This window comes from Lissotriton vulgaris, chromosome 6 (genome assembly GCF_964263255.1).
Source record: "Lissotriton vulgaris chromosome 6, aLisVul1.2, whole genome shotgun sequence".
NCBI lineage: Eukaryota > Metazoa > Chordata > Amphibia > Caudata > Salamandridae > Lissotriton > Lissotriton vulgaris.
In genome coordinates this window covers 148651352-148677138 of record NC_141694.1, presented here as the reverse complement: position 1 = coordinate 148677138, position 25787 = coordinate 148651352, and the positions used below count along the sequence as shown (strand labels likewise).

General features: G+C 42.6%; 1 protein-coding gene across 1 annotated transcript in view; it reads right to left on the bottom strand.

The window, feature by feature from the left end:
* The window catches only part of BLK (BLK proto-oncogene, Src family tyrosine kinase), a 369223-nt gene that overhangs the window by 8755 nt on the left and 334681 nt on the right, over positions 1–25787 (bottom strand). The window contains exons 11-12 of the mRNA XM_086926186.1: positions 8788–8938; positions 7441–7572 (exon numbers count right to left, since the gene is read on the bottom strand). Of these exons, the coding sequence (XP_086782312.1) occupies positions 7441–7572; positions 8788–8938 (283 nt within the window). The remainder of the gene's footprint in view (positions 1–7440; positions 7573–8787; positions 8939–25787) is intronic.

Here is a 25787-nt window from a genome sequence, read left to right as displayed (position 1 = left end):
AGCCATACACTCACCCATACAACTACTCATACACAAATGTATTCACCTATGCAGCTACTTAAACACTCACTGATTCACCCAGACATCCTCTCAACACAGCCACTCACACAACCATACAAGCACTCACACCCAATCTCATACACCCACCCAACCACTTACATATTTATTCACACATCTATACAAACACTCCCATATCCTCTCACTAACCCATACAGCCATTCACACAGACACTCATTCTTCAATACAGCACTCACACACCAACTCATTTAACTAAACACACAAACAGCCACTCACTTACCCATACACCTACTTACACAGCCAGTCACTCACTCATACAGTCATTCAGATACCCACTCACTCACCCATAGTCACTCACACAACCATACAGCCAATGACACGGACACTCACATACCCATAGTCATTCACACACCCACAAAACTACTCACACACCCATAGAACTACTCACACACCCATACAACCATTCACACAACCACTCACACACCCACAGATTAGGTCAGAAACCAACTCTCTCACCCATAAAGCCATTCATTCACCCACTCACACACACATACAGCCACTCACACACCCACTCACACACTGATACAGAAAGTCACACAGCCACTCAGATCACATATGCTAGAAATAGTATAATTTAATAGTAGTACACGCAGTATACTAATCTACCTTTTGCAATAGGTTAGTATATATATTTAACACTCATAAACCCTTAGACAACACACTCACTTGATGATCTCATCAGTTATGTCATCAGTGATGTCACTGACCAGGTCATGAGAGATGTAATATGTGAGGTCATAAACAGTGCATTGCGGGGGTGTAAGCTATAGTTAGCTCAGGTAACTATAACTGATGAATTTCAATGGTTTTGTACTAATGAAATATGATGAATTATTAAGGTTTCTGGAATTCTATTTCCTAACTATAACGTTCCTGCAACCTTTGTTTTTTCAGTGTATATATATATATACCCCCACCCAGCCCTCCCCTGTCTCACCGCCCCACAGCGTTACCTATGCGAGCCTCCACTGAGCACTAGTGTGCTTTTGAGGGAGATGCCTGGCTACGGGGTCCCAGTGTAGCTGCCATTTCTAAAGAATGCTTGGTTTTATGTGTTTTAGCTTTCACATGTTTATTTTGATTTTATTTATCTGACCAGTAATTGCACTTTACAAGGGAGCTTTTGAAGTGCAGTTGGGGTTGCTGGAGCCTGGTTTGCAGGGCCGGGCTGGCTACTGGGCTTTCCTTAATAAACAATGCAAAATAAATGTTTTAAAACGTATGTTTTAAAGCTATTTGTCTTGCATTGTTCATTTGGAAGTGCCTGCAGCTCCCCAGCAACAAAATCGGCCCCTCTGCAGTAAACCTGAACCCCACACTGCCATCCCAGCAAAAAACGTCCGGAGCCAGTCCAGCCCTGCTGGTTTGGATAATATTTTGCCCACTCTTTTTAATCTGATTGCATTTCCAGCGCCAACCCTCACACCCCCTGACAAGCCCCTCTGTCTGGCTTCAAAGACGGCTCATCTGCGTGTCTGCCCAGCGGATGCACGCGGTGGGCACACCACAGGTGCACCAAAGGCAAGCCTGTTCGTGTTCAGGCCTAGATCAGTGACAGCCCCCCCCCTGCTGGATTTTCCCCCCCACTGGGTAGCCAACATTCAGTATTCTCGAGATGGGTTGGTCAAGCTGAGTCACCTAGGTAAGAATTGCACAGGCAGCATTTTATACCTGATTAATTGTGATGAATCACAATTCTGTTCAAAGTGTAAATGCTCACTCGCTAATGGCAAAATTAAGGTGCTGAATTCCCCTACAGCCCCCGCTGAGAAAACAGTTGATTACTTTATTAGCCATCGCTGCACCCTCATCAACCTCAGATCGCTGACAAAACACGCAATCGAATTTGAAGATTTTCTTGACTCACAGGCCATTAACTTGGCTTTTATAACAGAGACCTGGGCGAATGCCACCTCAGAACCAGACCTGTCCATGGCGATTCAACCTGGTTTCTTTATGTATAGGTTGGACCAGGAGGGAAAAAAGGGTGGAGGCCTTGGTATTATTTATCGGGAACACTTTTAAACGTGGTTTTCAGCACCTCCTTGTACCTGGGACTGTAAAGCTGTGTCATTTCAAATGTAATAGAGTAAGCAATACTATCTTAACAGGCTACTCTTATATCACCCCCCCGGCCTGAGAGCGACCTTAATTAACTTGTGTTAAATTTTGGATACCAAGGCTAACTCGCCAGAAGACATGATCCTCAGGGACTTTAATTTTCATTTGGAAAATGCCCTTGACAGTGACTCTGTCAACCTCACTGATGTAATGGATAGCGCGGGTCTAGCCCAGCAGGTTAAAGAACATACTCAGTGGAGGCCACCTTCTTGGCAGAATCTTCAGAGACTGCCCTTACCTATAATACCTTGAAGGTCAATAAAGAACCTGCATGTCCTCCGTCAACTAGGACCGGAGTAGGCACTTCAGACCCCACAGAACCATCTAAGGATCTTTACCAGGTCTATGCCTTGTTAAAACATCCTATCTTCGGGCCTGATTACGAATCCGGCGGTTGCAAGACAGCCAAACTCACGGTGGCAGTCCACCATCCATGGTATTATGACTGTCCGAGTCATATCGGCGGTGAACCGCCGGCTGCACTAAGGAATAGGTATTCTCTGGCGGTGGTGCAGCTGCGCCACAACACAATATGCTGAGCGGGGACTGGTGCAGTCCAGCTCAGCATATTATGAATTCGTTCACCCCCAGCATTTCATGGCGGGAGCCCAGCCATGAAAATACTGGCAATGGAGGATACATGGCACCCCACCCAAGGGGATACATTCAGGGGGGCACAACATGTACCCCACTCTCTGTATTCCCATAAAGTGCCAGCATGACATGGACGCATATGTCCAGGCCGTGCTGGAACTTTTTTGCCATTACCATTGTGGTGCCTGTTTTCCAGGTTCGGCCATGGGAAAGGCACAGGACCACCGATTGTATTACGAGATGAACTTGTGCAACACATTTTCAACTAGTAATATGGCCCCCGGTCCTTGTGAGGGTTTGGGGCAGCTGTGCCGGTAGTGAACCAGCACAACTGCGCCAAACTCATAATCAAATCCCCCTTAGTGCCTAGCCTTGCGGCAGGACCTTCTTCTTTGGACAACCATTCAACGCTAACTATCTTCAGTCCATTAAGAATATACCTCAATATCCCGCATTCTTTTACACCGCCGGGAATCACAAAGCTGTTGTTACAACGACCGCAGTGTGATTATGCATACCTTTACTCCGCAAGTCGAAACAACAACTTGCGGAGGGGGGTGCTGGAAGTTGGAATAGTATAATTTACTATTCCAACTCCAGTCAGTGCGGATACTAGGGAAGGTGTTGGATTTTAAATCCAACACCCCCCCTCCAGCCCCCCTCCGCAAGTCGTTGTTCCGACTTGTGGAGTAAAGGTATAAGGACCGCTCTGTGATTCCATGCGTGGTAAAAGATTTGTTGTAAACGTCCATCACCGTCCATTAACCATGGGTCAAATTCAGAAACTTACAAGGCAAAATAAAGTTGGGGTCCCCTATGGGTCCTTGCCCCCCAAAGTCCAGCACTTAATCCCAGATCTCACTGCAGTTTATCACACATTTTCAACAAGATGTTCAATACAGGTTACTTCCCCAAAGAGTGGAATAGAGCATCCATCATTCCTCTCCTCAAGAAATCTAAGTTAGATGCTGGTGATCCTAGCAACTATCAGCCAATCTTGCATCTTCCTTTCTCAGAGAAAATTATCTAGAAAGCCATCAATGTGGCATTAAATTCATATATAAACGATAATCATCTTCTTGATGCAGCTCAGTTTGGATTTAGAAGCCAGCATAGCACTGAACTGGGACTCATAACAGCATCAGAAGAAATCAGGCAGTCCTTCGACGCAGGAGGAAATGTCGCCCTGATTCTAATGGACCTCTGAGCGGCATTAAATACAGTCAACCATGATCTACTTATCGACCGTATTTTCAAAATTAGAGGTAGAGCTCTTTCCCTTCTGCAATCTTTTCTCACTGATCACAAGCCATGGAAGATTTTATATCCCCCTCTTTTACACTGGCATGTGGGGTGCCACAGGGCTCATCATTAAGCACTACTATTTTTCATCTATATGTTAAACCACAAGCAAGTGTGATTAAATTGTTTGGTTTCTCTCTGGTGTTGTAATCCGATAACACCCTAGTTGTGGTGTCAGTGACCAGCAGCCCTGAGGCCACAGTGGCTAGATTTCATAGCTGCATGATTTAAATCGGGAAATGGATGGGGGACAATTGTTTGAAATTTAATTCGGCAAAAACCAAGGTGCTACTATTTGGTAGAAACACCACCTTCTGGTCCTCACACTGGTGGCCCCAGGATTTGGGTACTCTTCCCACCCCAGTTGCGGAGGTGAAAAACCTAGGAGTACAGGTTAACAGTAAACTATCTTTCAAAGGCTATATTAATACCATTACTTTTACTTAAGACTCTGAAGAAGGTCCTTCCTTTTATACCACAGGCTCTACAGACAATTGTGGTTTCTGTTCTGATCAGTCAAATTCGATTACTATAATGCACTTTTTAAAAAGCTACAGAAAAGGTTTTGTAAAAAACTACAGATCCTACAGAATGCGGCAGCTCTTATGCTTCTGGAAATCCCAAGGCACAAGTCTGCCTCTCAGGCTCTGGTTCAGCTCCACTGGCTCCCAGTGAAGAAACGCATAGATTTCAAAGCACTAAGTATCACTTTTTAAAGCCGTGCATAACTCTGGACCTGAGGATTTGACTCAGCATTTTAAGCGTTACATTCAGGGGCGGATTCTGATCCGGGTTGGAAATGCTTCCAGACTGAATCGGGTTGGAAATGGTTTCCAACCCACTTGGATCTGGACAGTCCGACCAACTGAGTACAATGCATCCGGATGCTTCCCAATACAATTTGGCTGGACTCCCATTGACTTCAATGGGACCATATGTTCCTAACCTCATCATAATTGGGCCCTGGGTCGTTCCCGATCCGATTTGGAAGGAGCAAATGCCATTGGGAAGCCTTCCTAACCGCATCAGAATCAGGCCCTAGGTGGGAAAGCTTTCCAACCCCATCAGAATCAGGCCCACAATGTTGATCTCCTCGCTTTGGGTCAAACATCAACTTAGCTGTTCCCAAATGTAAAAGATCCAACTAGGGGAGCCGAAGCTTTGTGACATGCACATCCAAGCTGTGGAATTTCCTGCCCTTCGAAATTAAAGGGAAATCTGTCCTACTGGCCTTTAGAAAAGCCTTAAAACTTGGCTTTTCAATCTATGATATCTTTAGTGGGCTCCCTTCTCCATAACTGTTTCTTTTTTCCCTCTCCAAAGCTTAGCGCCTAGACACCTATGGATAATGCTGTACTGTATAAATTTGTGCAATTTATTTTAATTTCAAAGACTGTTGCCCTATTTAGTTGGAGTGAGAACTTAGCCATGCCATGGTGCACAGCCCCCACCCCTGGGGTCTAGTGGGCTTTCTGGGGCAGATTGATGGTTATTACGCTCATCTGCCCCCCCCCGAAAGTTCAGAATAGCTACCAATTTTGCATGGGTCTTGGGTGAGCACAACCCCCTGCCTAAGGGGCCTCTCCCCCATCCCTGGTGGCTAGTAGGTGGATTCCTGCTTGGGAATCACTCTCCTGAGGTGATCCTCAAGCAGCAACCCACTGGGCGTGGTACCATTGGAAAGGGGAGATTCTCCCCCTTCCAACGATACTTCTCCTGAGAGAATCAGTACTTGGGACTGAGATATGCCGCTGAGCACCGATTCGGTAAAAGTAAAAAGAGCCCAGTGGCTCTTTCTGCATTCACTTTCAGAAGGAATGACATCAGCATGCCCTGCACCTGGATGGTTATCACAATTTTTTTTTACAACACTCAGGCGGCTCGGGAAGCTCTTCCTGAGTAGATTGCGCTGCCACAAAGCACCAGAGGGGCCTTTCTGACCCTCCAAAGTCGGTCAATAGCCGACAGACTCACTGAGGAGGAGTGCAGCAGTCGGCCATTGTCCAATGGCTGCATTTAAAGGGTTAATAATCTAACTGACTGGAATAGATTGCATTAGATCATCAGAATTTGTGTTCATACATTCATATTGCAGAAACTCAACATTCTCAATTTGTGTTTTGTATTGTCTCTTTTCAATTTGACAGATAAAATAAAAACAGAATAAAAAAATCCAGATTCAACTTAAATGAATACAATGATTAAATGTTTAAACAATGTTCCAAAAAATCTATTAAATATTTAATTTGCAATAAAAATTAAGAAATATATTCAATTCATTATATTGTATTTAACTTCCCATCCTGTTCCCCTACAAACCCAATAAACCACTACTAAAATATAAATTACTAATATACATTGTAAAATATAAATATACATTTAATACATTTTTTTAACCTAAATAAATAAAATAATTAAACAAACCACGTACATAATTGTAAATCAAGTAAAAATGTGATTAACAATAAAAATACCATTAAAATTAAATAAATTATAACATAATTACCTTCCTGCCCTATTCCCCTACAAGCCCAACATACATGTTACCAGAAAATGTTACTAATTACATTTTAAAAAAAAGGAAATACACAAATTATATTTTTTTAAATAATAACACTGACACTAACAATAGTAAGACGTAACATTAATTTATTAATATAGGCAAATTAATTAAAAAACTAATAAAACATATGAATAGAAAACAATATTTATTACAAATATATTAAAGTGAAAGATATGTAATAAAATGATATTCTTAAAAACGATATTGTATACCAAAAATATTATATTCTTATCTAGATATTCTATTCCATGATATATTGGCAGTCACAATATTTTTGACACAATATTCATGTCACACGATATTTTTACTTCCATATTGGAGTCTTGCACCTCATTATATATGTAAAGCTAGAAAATCAGGGCTTTAGAGAGTTGGGTATAGCCAACCCTCTGTTAGTACTCTAGTTAAATACCCGATTCAGCTCCAGAACATCCTCTCTTCTTGCGAACAGTGAAAGTAAATAGACAACACAGTTTTCTCCCGCCATGTTGTTATCTGTCCCAGGACAGGGGTTTCTATGTGGGCTGTGCCACCTGGAACTCTCACTTCACTAATCCTAGGCGGGATGCTCCGAGGTAAGCTTTGTAGCCCATGGTAAAAAGGGCCACAATATAATTCCCTGCTCTAATGTGTGAGGGGCTCATGGGTTCCTGCTGCACATTAGCACAAAGTTGGTTTTATTGTTGTCCATATTATCATAATGCTAACATCATTTCAACTCAGTGATACAGACCCTACCCTCCCATCCCAAATCCAAAAACTGTTTTTCCACTCTCTGCTACCTGGATAAGGGATCCTCCCATAGGTTACTAATTCCGTAAGCAGGACCCCGAAAGACCAAACATCTGATTTGATGGTGAAAATTCCAAAATTTATTGCCTCCGGTGCTGTCCATTTGATGGGAAATTTGGCTCCTGTGAAGAATGAAAACAATTGTTCACATACATTTTTAGTGCAGGAGTCAGGCTGCATACAATTGTCATCTGAACACTTACATTCCTGTCAGACTTGAACAATATATTATGTTACTATTGGTGCCTATTTTCCATTTTGTTAGCTGGAAGTAGAAAAGCGCCAGGACATCAGAAGGTTCTGATGGATGCACCCCCAGTTTAGACTCCCACTGAGGATGTTTACAGTCGGTGAGGAGCAGGAGCAGGTGGTGCTATAACTGTCTGCTGAATCAAAGGTTGGCATTGGTAGAATGGTGCGGTCTTTGGCAACCGTGGTCATTCCTACTACAGTGGCCTTTATGATCCATTTCTACATATTGTCTCCATCCTTCCTAGAATCCCTCTACCCTCCTGTTTTGCTTATCTTCTGCTTCTTGCTTCCGCTTCATTATCTGTCCACTGCCTAGTAACACTCTAATCGCCCCATCATCTCAACAAAAGCAGAGAGGGAAAGGGGAGGGAAGCAAGAAGAACTGGGACAGAGGTACAAAGAGAGAGGGGACAGACAGACAGACAGACAGACAGACAGACAGATAGATAGATAGATAGATAGATAGATAGATAGATAGATAGATAGATAGATAGATAGATAGATAGATAGATAGATAGATAGATAGATAGATAGATTAAAATTGGTAGGTATACATAAATAGGCACATATATATGGTATATAGATAGGAATGGAGAGACAGACATAGACAGATGGAGGTAGATCGGTATCTAAAAGGCTCAATCACAAACTATACTGTGGTGATGTATCTTTTTCTGATGTCTGTATTAGATCTGTGCTCAATCAAGAGCTGCTGTATGGGCCCACAAGCTGGCTGTCCCATCTGGCAGCTGCTTCAGAGTTAAGCACACAGATGATTTACTACTATGCGGATAGCAACTACCGCATGGACGAGTAATGCTCCTTAAAGACTTGCGGCCCCAGGCTTATCCTGGAGTTAAGGAGGGTTTTATAAGGTCTGATATTGACAGGGAGGCTGGTCTACATTTTAGGTGCTTAGGTGAAGCCCTACCTATAACATCTGGAATCACAGAATCCCTTCTTACTGGACATGACAATATGAGAAAACTTATTCTCACAAGTAGCAGGTCACCCTGGTTGGAAAATGAATTCAGTAAATAAAGGGTGATGGAAGGACTTAAGTGATAAGTTTACTAAAGACTTACCTTCTTTCGCTTCATACTCATTGTCAATGATTCTGGCCAGGCCAAAATCTGCAATTTTACAACAGAGAGCGTCAGAAACTAAAATGTTTGCGGCTCGCAGGTCCCGGTGAATGTAATTCCTCTTCTCAAGGTACGCCATTCCCTCTGCAACCTGCAAAGTCAATAAATAGCAAAAATAGGTGTATTTATGTCTTTAATGTTGTTGCTTCTGCATTCTGGTTCACTTATAAATATATTTGTTATCAGTTTTTAATTTGTAAAAAAAATAAGTGCTGGCGCGTTCGTCAGGAGGCTTGTACCAGCGTATTTCTCGTGCTAGCGCCACCTAAAACAGAACCAACTCATAATCATGAAAGTGGGAATGATGTGGTGTAATGTCCAGAGCTGCCGACCTCAGAGCTGGGAAACCAGGTCTTGGCATCGGCTTCACATCCTGTAATTCTGGGCAAATCACTTAATCTATAAGGGAATGTGTCCTTAACTGGTGCACATCAAATGCCACAGTGTTCATGATATAGGGCCTCATAATGATGGCCGCTGGTGGTGGTCCTACCGCCATCAGACCCTGCATGGCCGCCCGCCGCATTATGATGGTGTGCAGATGGAGTCCGTCGGTGCGTCCTACAACAGTGGCTTTGCCAGCTCAGCCACCGCCGTGTGGGCTACAATGTCCCTTTCCACCAGCCGTTTCATGGCGGTTAACCTGCCATGAAAAGGAAGCCAGAAAGTGGCTTAGAAGCCTGTATCGAGCCCCCATTCCCTTCTGACCCTCCGATATGGGTCCTGCAGGGCACCATATCCCTGCACCATTGTTGGGCACCGCACGGTGCCTGCCACACAGTGAAGGGATATGTCAGATGTGCTTTTTTGTACTGCGGCATGTCCTGCAGCCCGCAGCACACGCCGCAATACAAAGAATACACAGTGCGAACCCCGTGAAGGCGGCCCCATTGTAATGGACCTCCGACTCCTAGTTGGGCGGCACATCAGCCCGACATCATAATCAGGCCCTAAGTGGCGGTGCTGAGCAATGGAAACCACCGGATCGAATCAAACACTGTTTGTTATAAGCAATCGAATAGGCATATATTCTCCCCCTTTTATGAGTGCCAGGCGCCAGCATCCAGAACACAGACTGGGTATTAGGCATGGGAAACAGGCCCACAACCTAGCCAGGACACATGCCCTGGACTGGGCACCACACGCATAGCTGCCACATTTTCACTTTACATATATGACATTTCAATGCCTTTGGATGTGACATTTTGAGAGGCACTTTCTTAAGAGTGAAACAAAGCAGCAATTGCCCATGTAATGACATTCATTTAAGAAATAACTTTTTGTGCACATTTATGGTCTATTAGTGATGTGAAAACTGCTACAACACTTCGGAAGTACTTATGCAAGGCATACAATTGAGAATATTCTGAAGCGACAAAGTATCCCTCCAGGCTATGCATAGTTAGCCTATACAGTGTGGGCATGTTACAGAACATGGGCATATCAGAACTACAGCTGAATGACAAGGATTCAATGCTGCATGCCCAAGGTCACACTGGGTACCACACACATAAATACCACGCACAAGATTGTAATATAGGGGTTTTTTGAGTGAAACATGGGACTTCCAGTGAGTATAGGTATTGGTAGCCCCACCGTCCCCACACTGTTGCTTTTTGTGCCTTCAAAAACATTACACATAAGGACACCATTCTGCCCGCCTCGTCTTGACAGGGGTTCTCTTCATAGCCTCCATATGTGCACTTGTTTGCTGTTTCCACAACCTATGCTAATTACCACCCACGGTTTTTTATTTGTTGATAATTTCTGTTAATGCATTTTCCTCATTCAAAACTATATCCGCCATAGTTATCACACTACTCTCAGTGCACAGGAACGGTTCTTACATTTTTGGGCGCACCCAACCCCTTTTCACCCACATACGGCTGTGGAGATCGATGTCACAGCTCCAGTTCCTCTCCGGGTGGCCCTCTATCAAGCCTGCAAATGGCCCAGTGGAGAAATCGATACGGTTGAAACCTTTAGGCGGGCGTGGGATAAACTACGGGAAAGGGCACAGCTCAAAATTCTATATGCCCTGTCCATCCCCCTGGCACACAATCCTATGCTGTGGAGAAGCGTGGCTCAGTGGTTAGAGGCGGCAGACCCGGAAGCTGAGATCAGCCGTGGACCAGGGTTCGATTCCCCGCCTCGGCGGGTCTCGGGCTCAAAATTCCACAGAGTCGACAATTCTCGCTCCGGTGCCTACTCGACTCACGGGGTCACACTCTGCGACTCTGGGCAATAGCTTGCTTAATCTCCACTACGGCCCCTCGCAGCGGGATGCCTGGCTTTCACCTTGTGGATACCTGGCCGGGGTATCTCACAGGGGAATACCAGGACGGATTCCCTAAGCAAGCGCCTTGAGACCCCTGGGTTAAAGTGTTGCGCTATATAAATCGAAACACATTTACATTTACATATGCTACCCACCATGGGAGAGGGCGCCAGCAGAGCACTGGCACAGAAGATAGGCTTACAAACCTTTGCTGACCTCTACCTGGGAGAGGTGTTTAGAGCTCCCCCTGAACCCGCGAAAGAGCGCGCAATATCCTTCTCCAAATTATTTTTCTATCACAAACTAAGGGCCACGTGCAGAGCTCTACATGACACATTCCCCAACCCCCCTCCCACATTGCTTGCCCTTGAGAACATGCTTAAGACTGACTCCCCTCATAGACTCATCACGAGAATTTACAATAATATGCAGAATACCACCCCTTTGATGATGCCCAGGGCCCTCCAAATGTGGAATGTTGAACTGCAAACTCCGTTAAAGGAGGAACAGTGGGCATTTTGCTTCAATCAACTCACAACTCTGTCCCCCAATTATAAGCTACGCTTGATTCATTTTAAATATCTCCACAGATTTTATAGGACCCCTTCACAGCTACACCCTATGGGGATCAAGGCAGATGATGGCTGTTGGAGATGTGGCTTTGCCCCAGCTATGTTCTTCCACATGGCATGAAGTTGTCGAAGGCTAGCCACATTCTGGTCTGCAATCTTCACCACTATACATGAGATCATTGGCACCGCTGACGATTCAGACCCCTTGTTGGGACATTTGGGATACGGCCAGTCGGGACCCGAAAACTACATGCTATGTTGTTGTTTTTTGCTAAGCGGAAGGTAGATGTGCATTAGGGGAGTAGGGGTGCCCCCTCCATGAAAGAGTGGATCAAGGATGTAACATTTAGCCACAGACAAATGACCACTTTTTGGGAACTGATGCCATCGGCATCCAGGCCAAGAATCATATGGGGACCATTTCTGGAGTGGGCGCGCACACACCAACAGGATGGTGCTAGTCCTTCAGGGGTGCCAGTTGACTTGCAGACATGCCTTTGTACGCCTTAGGGTGAATAATGCGATGATCTAGAAGTGTTGCTTTTAAAACAATTCATATTTGTATTTAAACAAAATGGGCCCTACTTTGTTAAAAACACCAGGTGCATTGAAGTTTAATCTGCAAAGCTATTAACACCTGTTAACTTGATGTACAATGGATGATATGTTTTGTTTTTGTCGCAATGGAGATCTGTGGGCTTTGCCTTGTACAAATATCTTGTTATTATTCACAATTAACTGGAAAGTGCTGAGACTGGAAGTAGCCGGCTACTCCTTTGATGTTGTTTGTTTTTATGTTCAAAATGCCAATAAATAAAAAAAAAAATTAAAAAAGAATAGTGCGGCCATTGACCAAGGCAAGTGAGGAAATTGGAATGTACCCCCTCTGTTGGCTCATATATCAAAACTACACCCAAAAGAATCCACATCTCCTCTTTATTGCCATGAGGATAGGGATGCTCTAGGCCTCAGGAAGAAAAAGACACACAATTGATGGACGGAATGCAGAACAATTCAAAACAGTCAGCCCCAGTCAAGAGATCGGGATTAAATCCATCATTCTTTTGCTCACCATGCCACCCCAGTTTAGACCTGGCCATATGCAAATCAGTCTTGACCCTGTGCCTCATGGGAACAGTCCAGCCCGAACTGCCAAGCCAGGTCCTCCCTAGACCGGAAACAAGCATCCTAGGACCAGTTTCAGGGTTTCACCCCTCATCAGCCAGGATAGCTTGATTCCAGGGGCACAGAGGTCCATGTCTGAGCATACATAGCTGGCGCACTTAGGGCGAGAAAGCAAAAGACACACAATTGATGGACGGAATGCAGAACAAATCAAAACATTTACCCCCAGTCAAGAGATCTGGGTTAAATCCATCATTCTTTTGCTTACCATGCCACCCCAGTATAGACCTGGCCATAAGCAAATCAGTCTCTTGACCCTGTGCCTCATGGGAACAGTCGAGCCCGAACTGCCAAGCCAGGACTTCCCTGGACCGGAAACAAGCATCCTAGGACCGGTTTCGGGGTATCGCCCCTCATCAGCCAGGATAGCTTGATTCCAGTAGCACAGTGAGCCCAGGACCCACGTCTAGGCATAACTGGTGCCCTTAGGGCGAGAAAACAAAAGACACACAATTTATGGACGGCCTCAGGAAGGCAGAAAGTCTGCTGGGATTTAAGGGAGGGTGTGCAGCCTGACAAATAACACATGTTACAATGCACACGTTTAGAACGCATGCCATTACAACAAGGTCATTACAACGACTTGCTGTAGGGGGGGCTGGATGTTGGAATAGTATAATTTACTATTCCAACTCCAGTCTGTGCAACAGTAGGGAAGGTGCTAGATTTAAAATCCAACACCTTCTGCCCCCTACAGCAAGCAGTTGTAACGGCTTCTGTGGTAATTGCATGCGATGTAACAACACAGTTGTTGTAATGATCGCATTGCAATGGCATGTGTTGTATTGCATGTGTGGTAAACGATGTTTACCAACCTGACATCAGGTAAATGCACCTCTAAGCCTCCTCTCAATTAAAAAACAAGATGCTGGCATCCAATGGGTATTCTGCCCCATCCTGTACCAGGAACAGATTGGGGAAAAATTCTCAAATGTTCTTGCCTCAGGCGGGGTAGAAAGAGCTGTGTCTTTAGGGAGGTATGGCCTGATGAGGGTTGAGTCCCATCCCATTCTTTTCCTTACAAAAACATCCTGGACATAGTTCGCCTTCTTTCCCGCTCCCTCTTGGGGAGAGGGAGGTAGTGCACATTGATGTGCCTGGTGACATGGTACGAGGGAACTTTTCCGCAAAGTTTTTCAGACCAGGTACGAGGCACAAGGTCTGTGTAAATTTTGTAGTAAAGTCCCTTGTTGGCTGCGCTTTTTGGGGTTATTTTGATGATTCAGCGCATCTTTTAGTTTGGCCGGATGTGTAAACACTGGGTAATTTATGAATTTCCATTTCTCGATTTTTATCTGCACCAGCCACAGGTATAATTCAAGCCTTAACCACATGGCTGCTAGGCGTTTTCCCGTCCTGCGCTGAAGAACCAAAATGACCATTAATCATGACGAGCTGGCCTTGTCATCCGCGCACGGCAGGTAAGCGCCATGACGAGCCCAGCTCGTCATTAGCTTCGAAGGGGTTAAAGACTACTTGTTGCCAGTCAGATGCAACTTTTTGGAAGTATTTTGATGAATTTAGTGCATCCTTTGGTTTGCCCAGATGTGTGAACTCTTAGTAATTCGGGAATTTCCATTTCTTGGTTTTTCTCTACAACTGCCACTGGTATAAATCAAGCCTTAAAGACTATTTGGTTGTTCCTTTTGCTTGCCTTGAAGCAGACCCTAATCGATATACTACTAACACGCTTCTTCAGTGGGTCGAAACGTCAATGAATCTATACATTTTGCCAGTATCAACAAAGGGCTGAGTTGGATGATCACAGACTCTGAAAATCATACGGAATTGCCACAAGTACAGAGACTCCATTAAGTAGGTGGCTTAATCAAGCATTCATATTAAACAATTGTGAATGTTGTTCATGGATGGGTTTGTTTATTTTTGTATGCACCAATTTTTGACAGCACAAGCATTTTTTCACCCATCATAGAGCAACTCAGCAGAAATCATTGTATATTTGATTGGTGCAATGTTGTTATAAATCGTAGCTATGACTTTTAACTCTTGTGAGTGTTTTGGAAACAGTTTCTCCCTTATGCTCTGTAAATGAATCCGACAGAACATTTTCATGTTATATGGAGGATTGAAGATGGAAATGTGATTTTAAGCAGACTACCCGAAACATATCTTCCAACCTTGCAGAGAGTTTTGCATAAAGCAGATTATTTTGTCACTTTCTGATCAAAGCAAGATCCTTTTGAGACATTGGCTGGTATCATGCACACGTTACATACTCTTCCACTCCTCTGTAGCTGAAAACATGTAGAGATTTTCTGGATCTCAGAGGTCACTTTGCATTGTAGATAACTCTGTTTCTAGTACCTTCAGCTTTTAAAGACTGCCTAAAGGACCAATCTTTTTCAGACTGAACGACTAGACTGTGGAACTCCTTTCTTTTCTACCAAGTAGACACACATTCCCTGGCTTTTTTTAAGAAGGACCAGAAACAGCTCTTCCTCCAAAGACACATCCACTCTGGCTCCAACTAACCAATCTTTGGTGATCTTTGACAACATTTACCCGCTGTATAATGCTGACTGTCCTCCTGTCTTCCAACTCTAGAAGTGGCATCCCTCTAGTCTATCTTCTTCCTCTCTCTTCTGTCATGATCTGAACCCCTCCTTGATTCTTTGGTCCTAAGATATTACACGCAAATTTCTCTCTCTCTTCCTTGGTTTTCCAAGTTTATTCTTGGCTGTCGCTAAACTCTCAGATTCCAGTGGTTAGTTCAGTGGTTGCCATTTGATTCTGATGGGTCAGAGTCTGTCTCCTATGAATTACATATACCCCATTTGTAACATTCTATATTTTCCCCAATTGTATATTGCAGCACTCAATATATATAACACAATATGGTTAACATACTGAGATCTGTACGCTGGCAACTATGTTATTGTTAAGCACTCTAACGCCCTTGGGCCATATTTGCAATATATAAATATGCGCATACAAATTAATAAGACATACATTTATATATGTGATTACAAATGGTATTGTAAATTTACCCATTTTATCTAGTTTTGTTCAACTATTCTTGAGGAGAGTTTTGTGGTTTGACATTATTGCTTGCTTGTGGGTTAGAATTACGGGGGTGTATTTTTGCCCCATAAACTAAAAGCTGCCACTGTACTTAAAAGCTACAAAGTATTGCATGTTGACCACTATGCTGTGAGAGAGGCATGAGGCATGGCAGTGTTAACACTGAAGCTGGCAGAAATTAAAATGATAAAAGATTTGACCCAAATGTTTTGCCTGTGGTAAGAAAGTACCCACTCATATGTACAAATTGTTATTATCTTTCAATACCATCAGGAGAGAAAGTGATGCACATTGTTCCAGTTCCTCTCTGGCTGAAAATGAAAGGTCATATTACTGATAAGGCGGAGCAGCTGTTATAGAATATGTGAGTATCTTTGAATTTTTCAAAATAGTACTTTTAAGATTGAGATCTCTCACAATCGTGATCTCTCTCTGATATCTTCAGCTCTACTCTTTTCCTCTGTGCCACATTTTAAGTCTCTTTCATTATTTGAATACTCCTGAAGCTTTTTTCCCCTTGTACCATTATCACAAAATTCCAGAACAATATATACAGCACACTTGTTGTGTCATGTCTGAAGAAGACAGTAGCGGTAAGGAAGATAAATTAGAGACCTAATGTACTTAGAGTTTAGGATTTGGTCGCTGTTTAGCCTTCGTGGTTTAGGCACTCGTGATTCCAGGGGTAGCTGTTTAATCATACAACCCTCTGAGTAACCACAAACTCCAACTTCATCTATCCACTAACAGAGCTAGGCCTAAATTTCTGTAAGGATACTGTGGCGGTGCTTCTGTTTAGTAGAAGAGGTGTAAAACGACTCCTGAATCCACAAACAGCATGTGATGTGATCAAGAGATATATAAATTAAGGATCAGACAACCGTAAGCGCTTGATGAAGTTCCGGCTCCTTCAGGTTCTCAAACAGACCAGTGTCTTTGGAGGTTACCTAGCTTCTTACTTCAGAGGTTCCAAGGAGTGCAGAATGTGGGACCCCGCGTGGTCTCACAGAGAGCCTGCTGAGGCATCCTTCCAAGGTTTGGATCCCCCCAAGTGGCTTCCCATCTGCCGGAGGAGTGCATTCAGGTCACTGGGCTTTTCCATTGACCTCAAGTCATTTTATTATTTAGCCGTTCCATTTTGAGTGTCGTAGTGGAATCCTGTGCCATGCGGACACTACGCTCCCTGGCTGGAGGCTGGAGCCAATAATCTAGCTTTTCTAGATGGAGACTGTTCAGCCATTTATTTATGGTATACGTAGGTGCTACTTTGAGTGGCCTTACTATTGAGCTAGGATTTCACCAAATTTTTCAATGGGGCAAATTTCGAGATCAGGGATGATCAATTACTAAAATGATTCTCTCTAATACACTGATATGCATCACGAATATACGCTGAAAAAAAGTGGATATCCTAGGAGTCATCAGAAGTGCTCTACTGTAATACATATCAAAAACATGTGTATGTCACAAGTGTTCCTGCATCTGAGAACTTGCCCCAGAGCAATGATCGGACCACATAACGAGTACGTAGTGATGATGGTTTACTGCAGCAGTAATGGCTGATTTTCCATTATTCCTGCAAGGTTTCACAGCCACCTTCCTTTTTGGCAATATTATTTTAGCTCTACCGCCTCAGTTCATATTTGCGCCATGCTGCACAATCACTATTGTAAATGATCACTTGGTGTTCTTGCACTGGCAACTTGCGATGAAGGTTGGGTAAGCATTCAGAAGGCATTTTAACATTCAATGTACTTGTTTTAAGGCACTCGTGATTCCAGAGGTAGTTGTTTAATCATACAACCCTCTGGGCAACCACAAGATAGACAACAAAAAACTTCTGGAGTAGTAGGTCTTTGTGCGAAGAAAGAAGATTATTAGGAACTACATAAGTCCTGCTTTGGAACAGTGCCCTCCTGGATCCAGGGTCAGTGCAAGATGAATATAGACCTACTACTCCAGAAGTCTATACTTACTCATTAAGGTATGTCGTCTTGGAGACATTGTGCTTGGGCAATTTGGCCATCCAGAATATTACCTGGGGAATCTTTTTCACTTGATTTAGTATTATTTACACTTTGATGGTGCTTCATCCCCTTTTTTAAAACTAAATCTTTTTTCACAAACATCGCTCTGTTTGCTGTGCCTTTTTCTTGTCTATCTCTCATTTCATGGTATTATGGCATGCATGTTTTAAATATATTATTTGGTAATTGGAACAAGTGTCGAGAGTGTCCCTGTCTTTTTATTCACTTGTGTAATTTCGTTGTGGTTCTGTCATGTATGACTTTTTAAATGTATGTGTTTTATATGGAATTTTAATAGGCAAATTATTGCCAGTCTAAGCGTTATACTTATGTGTTGTTATGTAGCATTGTCCATTCGTGGCTATTCCTGTTGTACTATACACTATACGTTTTATGTTCTACAGCCCTGATGAAGTACACACAAGATGGACGAAACATGTCAGCTGTTTGACTGTTTTATGTTGAACTAGAAGAATAAAGAAAAACCTTTTTGTGATACTAACAGTGGATGGACAACATTATTTTTGGAATTTGTGGTGCATTCCACATTTGTGCAAAAATTAACTTTAGTCTTGGTGACTGCTCCTTGGAAACAGTGGGAGCGGTGGAAATGCATGCTGTTTGAGTTTAATTACTCATATGTTTGGACTCTCTGTGGGGGATTGCTTTTGTGGGGACGTGCATCACAGGTACACTGAGGAGCACTTGTCCGGCTTGCTGTTTCACTTTGGGAGTGCTGTATTACATATTTGATGGATTGTGAAAACGATGCACCACAATTGACTGGTTCAAAGGTTCAAGGACTATTATTTACAGATGACGCCCTTCTCCTCAAAAACCCTACAGAGCTTATACATCCTCCTGGAGAGATTCAACCTTTTTTGCAAATAAATGAATCAACAACCAAATATATGGTGTTTAACTCCTGAAAAAGAGCAAAGGATAGTATATTTCTGCAAGGTAAAGTTTTGGAGAGGGTAGTCGAATTTGACTACCTAGGAGTAAGCCTTACTAATTCTCATAACTGGAAAGCCCACATTGGGAAAAGCTCTCAAATCTTGAAAAACCGGGCTTCTGCAATTATTAGATTTGCTAACCAATGCTCAACATACCCTCTATCTCCAGACACAGATGTCTACAAGGTGCAAGCCCTTGGTGCAGACCTCCACAGTTCAGAACTGTGCTGCAGCTGTAAGCTGAACCCACATGAAAAAAGAGAGAAGACCTTGATTAGATTTTTGCTGAAACTTCCCATTAGGGCATTCATGTTCCCACTAAGCCTGAATATAAATGTAAAATCAGTTATATAGCCAACTTAAAACCAATTAGTTACTTGATCTGTATAAGGACAATAATGGAACTGGAGCCGTATTTAGAAAAGTGCCCCCATGGCGCAAGAGCATGGGTGCCAGCTTTGCACGCCCGAGGCACTTTTGTATTACAGAAAGGGCTGCAGACACTTGTGCAGGCCTGTCTGTAATACAGATAGAGCAGGCACACATACAGCCCCAACGGTATCACCAGAGGGTTTTTCCTCATTTGTATGGGGCTTGGCTCCCTGCAAATGAGGGAATCCCTTTGCCTCTGCACCTGCGCCGTATTATAGACGCAGGCGCAGAGGCAAAGAAGCTGTCAGGAGGCACACCTAAAAGGTGGCGAACTGTCATTGCTCCCCTTTCTGGCAGCCATCTTGAGGGGGGAAAGTGGGTTTTATTGACCCCCAGCCATCTCCATTTACAAGTGCAGACGGGGTGCCACCTGCATAGTGAAATATGGAGCAGCTGCTTCGAAGATGCTCTGTTTTTCACTTGAACGCGCTACCGCCAAGGGGCACAACTTAGGGACTGCCTTGAGGTCAGTGCATTCAATGTAATAGTGCAAACTTTCCATGTTTGCTTCTGGCTCGCCTGTTTTAAGGTGCGCTGTGGCTAACAGTAAAAATGTGCTCTATGTATAATAGGCCCCCTGGAGCCTCATAGAAAATACAAGTCAAAAAATAATTCCCTTTGGGCAAATTAACATACATGACTTGTGTCAACTTTGGAACCCTATCCCTTTGGTTTTGGGGTCCCTCTCTCTTTTATTAGAGAGCCTCATAGAAAATGCCTTTGTGAAACATTAGGTTATCCTTTGTCTCAATGATACCCTGGTTGGGCTTCATAAAGGCCGGGCAGGTTAGGGTTAAGTGGGTATTGTTGGTTGCATCTCTCCTAAATTGCAGCAGGTGCATCTAAAATTGTGAAATTGAGACATTGGAATACTGCATCAAGTACTGGCTCACTGCCGCATAGATGGGTAGCCTTTCTGAATTTTTTTTTATCACTTAAGTGTGGTTCCCAATTTGTGGAATTTATCGATTATATTAATCCCCCTTCCACTAGAGCACTGTTTATAAAATTTAGATTAGGGAGGAAACTTCCACTTGCTACTTTCACTTGCACATGGGCAAAAGGTAATAACACAACTACGCCCTGTGGGGTGCCAGGATGTATCGAATTTAAAGTACCTGCTATTCTTTTCTAGAGCCTACACAAAACAACTTGCTCATTGGATTACTCCACTCTGACACGTACTGTAAATCAGAGATCAACATCATGCATTCACAGTATGCAAGACAGAAAACAGAAGTGTAGAGATGTAGTCCAAGGCAAGGAATATACAAAATGAAGTTTAAAGGGTTTCAGCACAGTACATGCCAAACGCTCTACGCAAGACCTCCTGAGCTTCTCCAACCTGGAATGTAGAACTACCAAACACCATAGCAACAGATTACAGATGGCATTTGAACACAAATAACTTGTAAGGCAAAGTAATTAAAGAAACAAAGTATCATAGAATAGAACTAGTAGTTGTATTGTTTCCTCTGTTTCAAACGTTTTTCCATTCCAAAGGGTGAGACTGCTATAACCTTTTTTTAAATAGACTACAAAAACTCAGTGCACTTTAGACCTTAACAATTTAATGAACTTTGTTACTCCTTCTTACTATGCAGATGTTTACTGAACAGGAGGCGTGTTTCTTGCAAATAAGCATATTGTTAGAGGCTTTTAATTATCATGAGTAAATTAAAGTGAAATGGTCATTAGTAAAATAGCGCACGGTTAATGAATCTCCCTGCTAAATTTCTGAACATTAATTCATATTTGTGGTAGAGAGTTTTCCAACTACTCCTCGTGAGCATAGCGGGCCCTTTTTAGAGGTTTGTACTGACTGGTATGGGTTTTATTTAGCTTATTATTCTCTATGTGTTTTATGTAATATTTCTGCATGGAAAGTGTGTTCTGATTTAGCAAATAGTGACATTGGGCCCGATTCACAGAACTAACTTAAGACAAAATCCTAAACTTACTACTTTTGGTATTCACAGACGTTAGGATTTTGTCTTAAGTTTGTCTTAAGACAGACTTTAGACAGACTTAAGTTAGGATTTTGTCTTAAATCAGTCTTAAGTCTGTCTTAAGTTTGTCTTAAGACAAGTTTAGGATTTTACTAAGTTTAGGATTTTTTCTTAAGTTAGTTCCGTGAATCGGGCCCATTGTATTTTTATGAACTGTTAATATTCAATATTTTTTTTTAAGTTTTTATGTGTACTATTACGGTTAAAACTAATCAAATAATGTCTTTGAACTAAACAGAACCAAGGTTTAAAATGATGGTATAGTTAGGTATGGTAATAGGATTTTTCCTTACAATTAAAATACTTGAGAAATTCACTAAAAAACAAAGGTTAAAGTGATGTTCTAGTTAGGTGAGGCAATACGATTTTAGCATTTGTTGAAAAAACATAGACATTCACTGACATTATATTTAGGTTTTGAAATAATCACAAATACACTGACATTGATAAATTATAGTTCACAGAGCTAACTATAATGTGCGCCCCAGCTATGCACTTTTTATGACCTCACTTGTTCATCACTGATGACATGTTAAATGACATAATTGATGACATCACGGATAGCATCACTGATGACATCATCCAATGAATGTGGGTTTGGTATATGTTCTCACACTGGAAGGTATTCAGCGAGCTACACCTAAACCCAATTTTGTATTACCTCCGTAGTACTAATGGGTGTGACCTTTCGCAACATGCAGGAAACAAAGAGTATCTGTGAAATCACCCACATTTAGGATATATTATAATATTTTTTTTACTGGTATTCAAGTGTGTAATAAACATAATGTCTTGGACGACAGTTAATATGATCAATAATGTATTAAACCTTGAATAACGTTTAAAAGAGTTTTTAGTGCTTATTTACTTTAATGAGATGTACATGTTTATTACTTCATCTGATATAGAATTTTAGGTAAATAGCTTCATCCCTATTTGATAACCAATAATAACGCAAGCATGACCAGTTCCTCTGGTTAACCCTTGGTACTTTGACAATACATCAGTATGTGCAGAGACGTTCACATGGGACTAATGTATTCTATGGAGAAACCTTAGTTTTTCCTCATATTTTGATAGCAGGCTTTAATTTTCTGAAGCATATGCTAGCAACTCACACTAACTGTGCTCATTTCCAACCTTGGTTAAATGAAATACTGCTTGCACCTAAAACTTCACTGGCAGCTAGAGTGTGCATATGGGATATTTGGTTGCTGGTTTACCCTGCTCAAGCAACAGCCCCAATCAGAGATGTTTTAAGGGACTGGCAAAGTGAGCTCTGGCCTAGGACCCAGCCCTTCAGGGGGCCCCCCTGATAAAGCCAGCTCTGTTCTGCAAAATCTTGCCCTGATGACCTAAAATCATTCTTAAACAGATTGTTGCAAATAGCGTTTTCCTTTAATTTATGTTTATTGTGGGTAATGTGTGAGAGTCTTTTATAGAGTTTTACAGACAAATGTTGTGTTTATGTTTCATGAAACATCCATAAAAAGGTTTATTTTAGATAGAAACAGGATCTCACATAGCAAAATGGGAGGTTGTCACAGAGATTATTTTCAGTAATATTGGTGAGCTGCTGCCATGTTACAATATTGAAAACACTCATCACTATCCCTGAATATTAGGTGTAAACATTTAGAATTTGGACCAGTGTGTCTGTGCACTGTTAGTGACCTGGTCAAAGAGGGCATGAAAGAGCTCAAACTGGATCATAATTTCAAAGCAGATCAAGCAATGGCCCCCAAAATACGTTTGGACCAGGGTCCTCAAAATCCTTAAGATGTTCCTGACCACAATCCCTATCAGGGTGAACCACTAAAGTCACAGAATTAACCTGTGCTTAACCCTCTGGTAGCTTGGCACAAAAGCAGTGAGGCTTAACTTATAGGCAATCTATAAAGTATTTATGCAGCACCAAAACAGTAATACATTGAAAGCACAACACAAGAAAAACTCCCACACCAATAGAGTAGATGTTAATAAATGATTTCACAACAAAACAACAAAAACCCAACCAGTAGAACTGGCGTAATGAATTTTTAAAGTTTAAAGTACAAACTAGCACCTAAGTCATCAAAGCGCTAACCACAGACATTTAGGAGGGGCGCCACTTGGGGGGTCGGGAATCACGCAGGCTGGGTCCAGGTGCGGGTTTAAGATTGAAGGAGACTTTTCTGTCCCTGAGGCTCTGATTAGGAGGCCAGCCAACTAGCACTTGGAGCCATTAAATTAGTCCTTGGTTTAAGAAGTGGATCAACTCTCCAGGAGAATGGCAGGCCTCTTAGGGAGACAAATGCAGGAGGAATAAATGATGGACGGAATGTTGAACAATGTGAAACACTCACCCCAGTACAGAGATCTGGGCCAAAATCCATCACTTGTTTGCTCACCACACCATTCCAGTTTGGATCCTGCCCTATGTAAATCAGTCTTGACCCTGCTTCCCATGGGAACAGTCCAGCCCAAACTGCCAGGCTAGGTCCTCCCCGGTGCGGAAACAAGCATCCTAGGACAAGTTTCGGAGTATCACCCCTCATCAGCCAGGATAGCTTGACTCCAGTGGCATGGGGAGCATGGGACCCCAAATCTGGGCATACCCATCACATGTAAGGTGACAAATGCAAAAGGAAAAATGATGACCTCTGAGTGTTCACTGCAGGCTCCAGGCAGCAAAGCAGTCCTTCCTGGTGCAGCAAAACAGTTATGTGGAGTACACAGCAGGCCACAGCAGAAGGTAGTCCTCTGAGAGCCCTTCCACGGGTCCAGAATGTAAACTGAAGAGTTGGTCTGATGGTCCCATTTTTATATCTGGTGCCTTCCTTGAAGTAGGAGAAGTTTCTAGAGAATTCCTGTTGAAGTGCTTGAGGTTTCCTGCTTCCCTTGCCCTGGCTCTAAGCTCTCTGAATGGAATATGCAGAGGTGACTAGACATTTGTATGACGGCAGAGCACGGCCTGTACAGTTGCAAGAGGGGCTGTTCCCAGCTCCATCCCCCATGCTGCCAGTTGATGGCCCATCCAGACCTACCTAATCCCTCTATTATATGCCAGTCTGGGAGGCATTTACAAAGTCTAACTGCCAACTACACCTAGTCTTTGGACCCAAGGTGCAGGCTGCTGAAACCAAACAGTTAGGGCAGGAATATGTCAACTTTCTAAAAGTGGCAGTTTCAAAGATGTAACTTAAAATCTGACTTTACCATTAAAGAAGATTTGTAATTACAGTTTCTGAGACACCAATAATCAGGGCTCAACAAATCCACTCGCCCGCTCGCATTTGCGAGGTAGAATGGATGAGGACGAGCTATTTTTAGGTCCTACTCGCCCTTTCTGGCGAGTAGGAAGTCAAACTAACTTTTGTCCTCTGTCTTTGAAAACGGAGCAAAAGTGACAAGATAACATGATTTAAAGGCATTTTTATTGCTCATTAAGGGAATGAGCAATAAAGATGCCTTTAAATCTTGTTAACTTGTCACTTTTGCTCCGTTTTCAGAGACGGAGGTCAAGTGGGTTGCAGATGGGTCGAGGGGATTTTCCATGGTACTAGACCAGCAGGACTAGTACCATTTTTCGGATTTGTCGAGCCCTGATAATGAAATGTTCACCTGTTCCAAATCAAAAGTTACCACTTATTAAATTTAATAACGCATGCCAATGTTATCCTATGGGAGAGGTAGTCCTCACAGTACTGAAAAACTAAATTAGGAGTTTTTCACTACTAGGACATATAAAACTTAAAAGTACAAGTGCAACCTTTTAATTACAATTCACACTGTCCTAGGTGTTACTTATATGCAATAAAAGGGGAGTTTAAGACTTGGCAAGTGGGTTATATTTCAAAGACAAATTGGCAGTTTAAAACTGCATTTAGGCTGTGATCTCATGCCCGGGACACGTTTTAAAGGGCTACTTAAGTGGGTGGAACAATAAGTGCTGCAGACCCACTAGCAGCCTTTAACTTTCAAGCCCTACAAGGGACTTACAGTAAATGAAATATGCCAATCAGGTGTAAGCCAATTTTACCATGTTTAAGAGATTGGGCACAAGCACTTTAGCACTGATTAGCAGTGGTAAAGTGCACCGAGTCCTAAGCCAACAAAAACGACTTCAGCAAAATAGATGGGTAAAGGCAAAACATTTGAAGGGAGACCACCCAAATGCTGGCAGGTCTAACAGTGCACCATACAACTTTTATCATACTGAATCACACTGTCTTTAGAATGACACCATTTCTATATTAAACATTTACATATGTGCATACAGTCAATCTAGGCTCTATATGATTGTGGGCCTACACTACCTACAACTATGTAGCGGTTTATAGAGTAATCTGAGGAGTACTAGCTTGGATGATGTCATCAGTGATGTCATCAATTATGTAATTTTAGATGTCATCAGTGATGTTATCAAGGATGTCATTTAAAATGTCATGAATTATGTA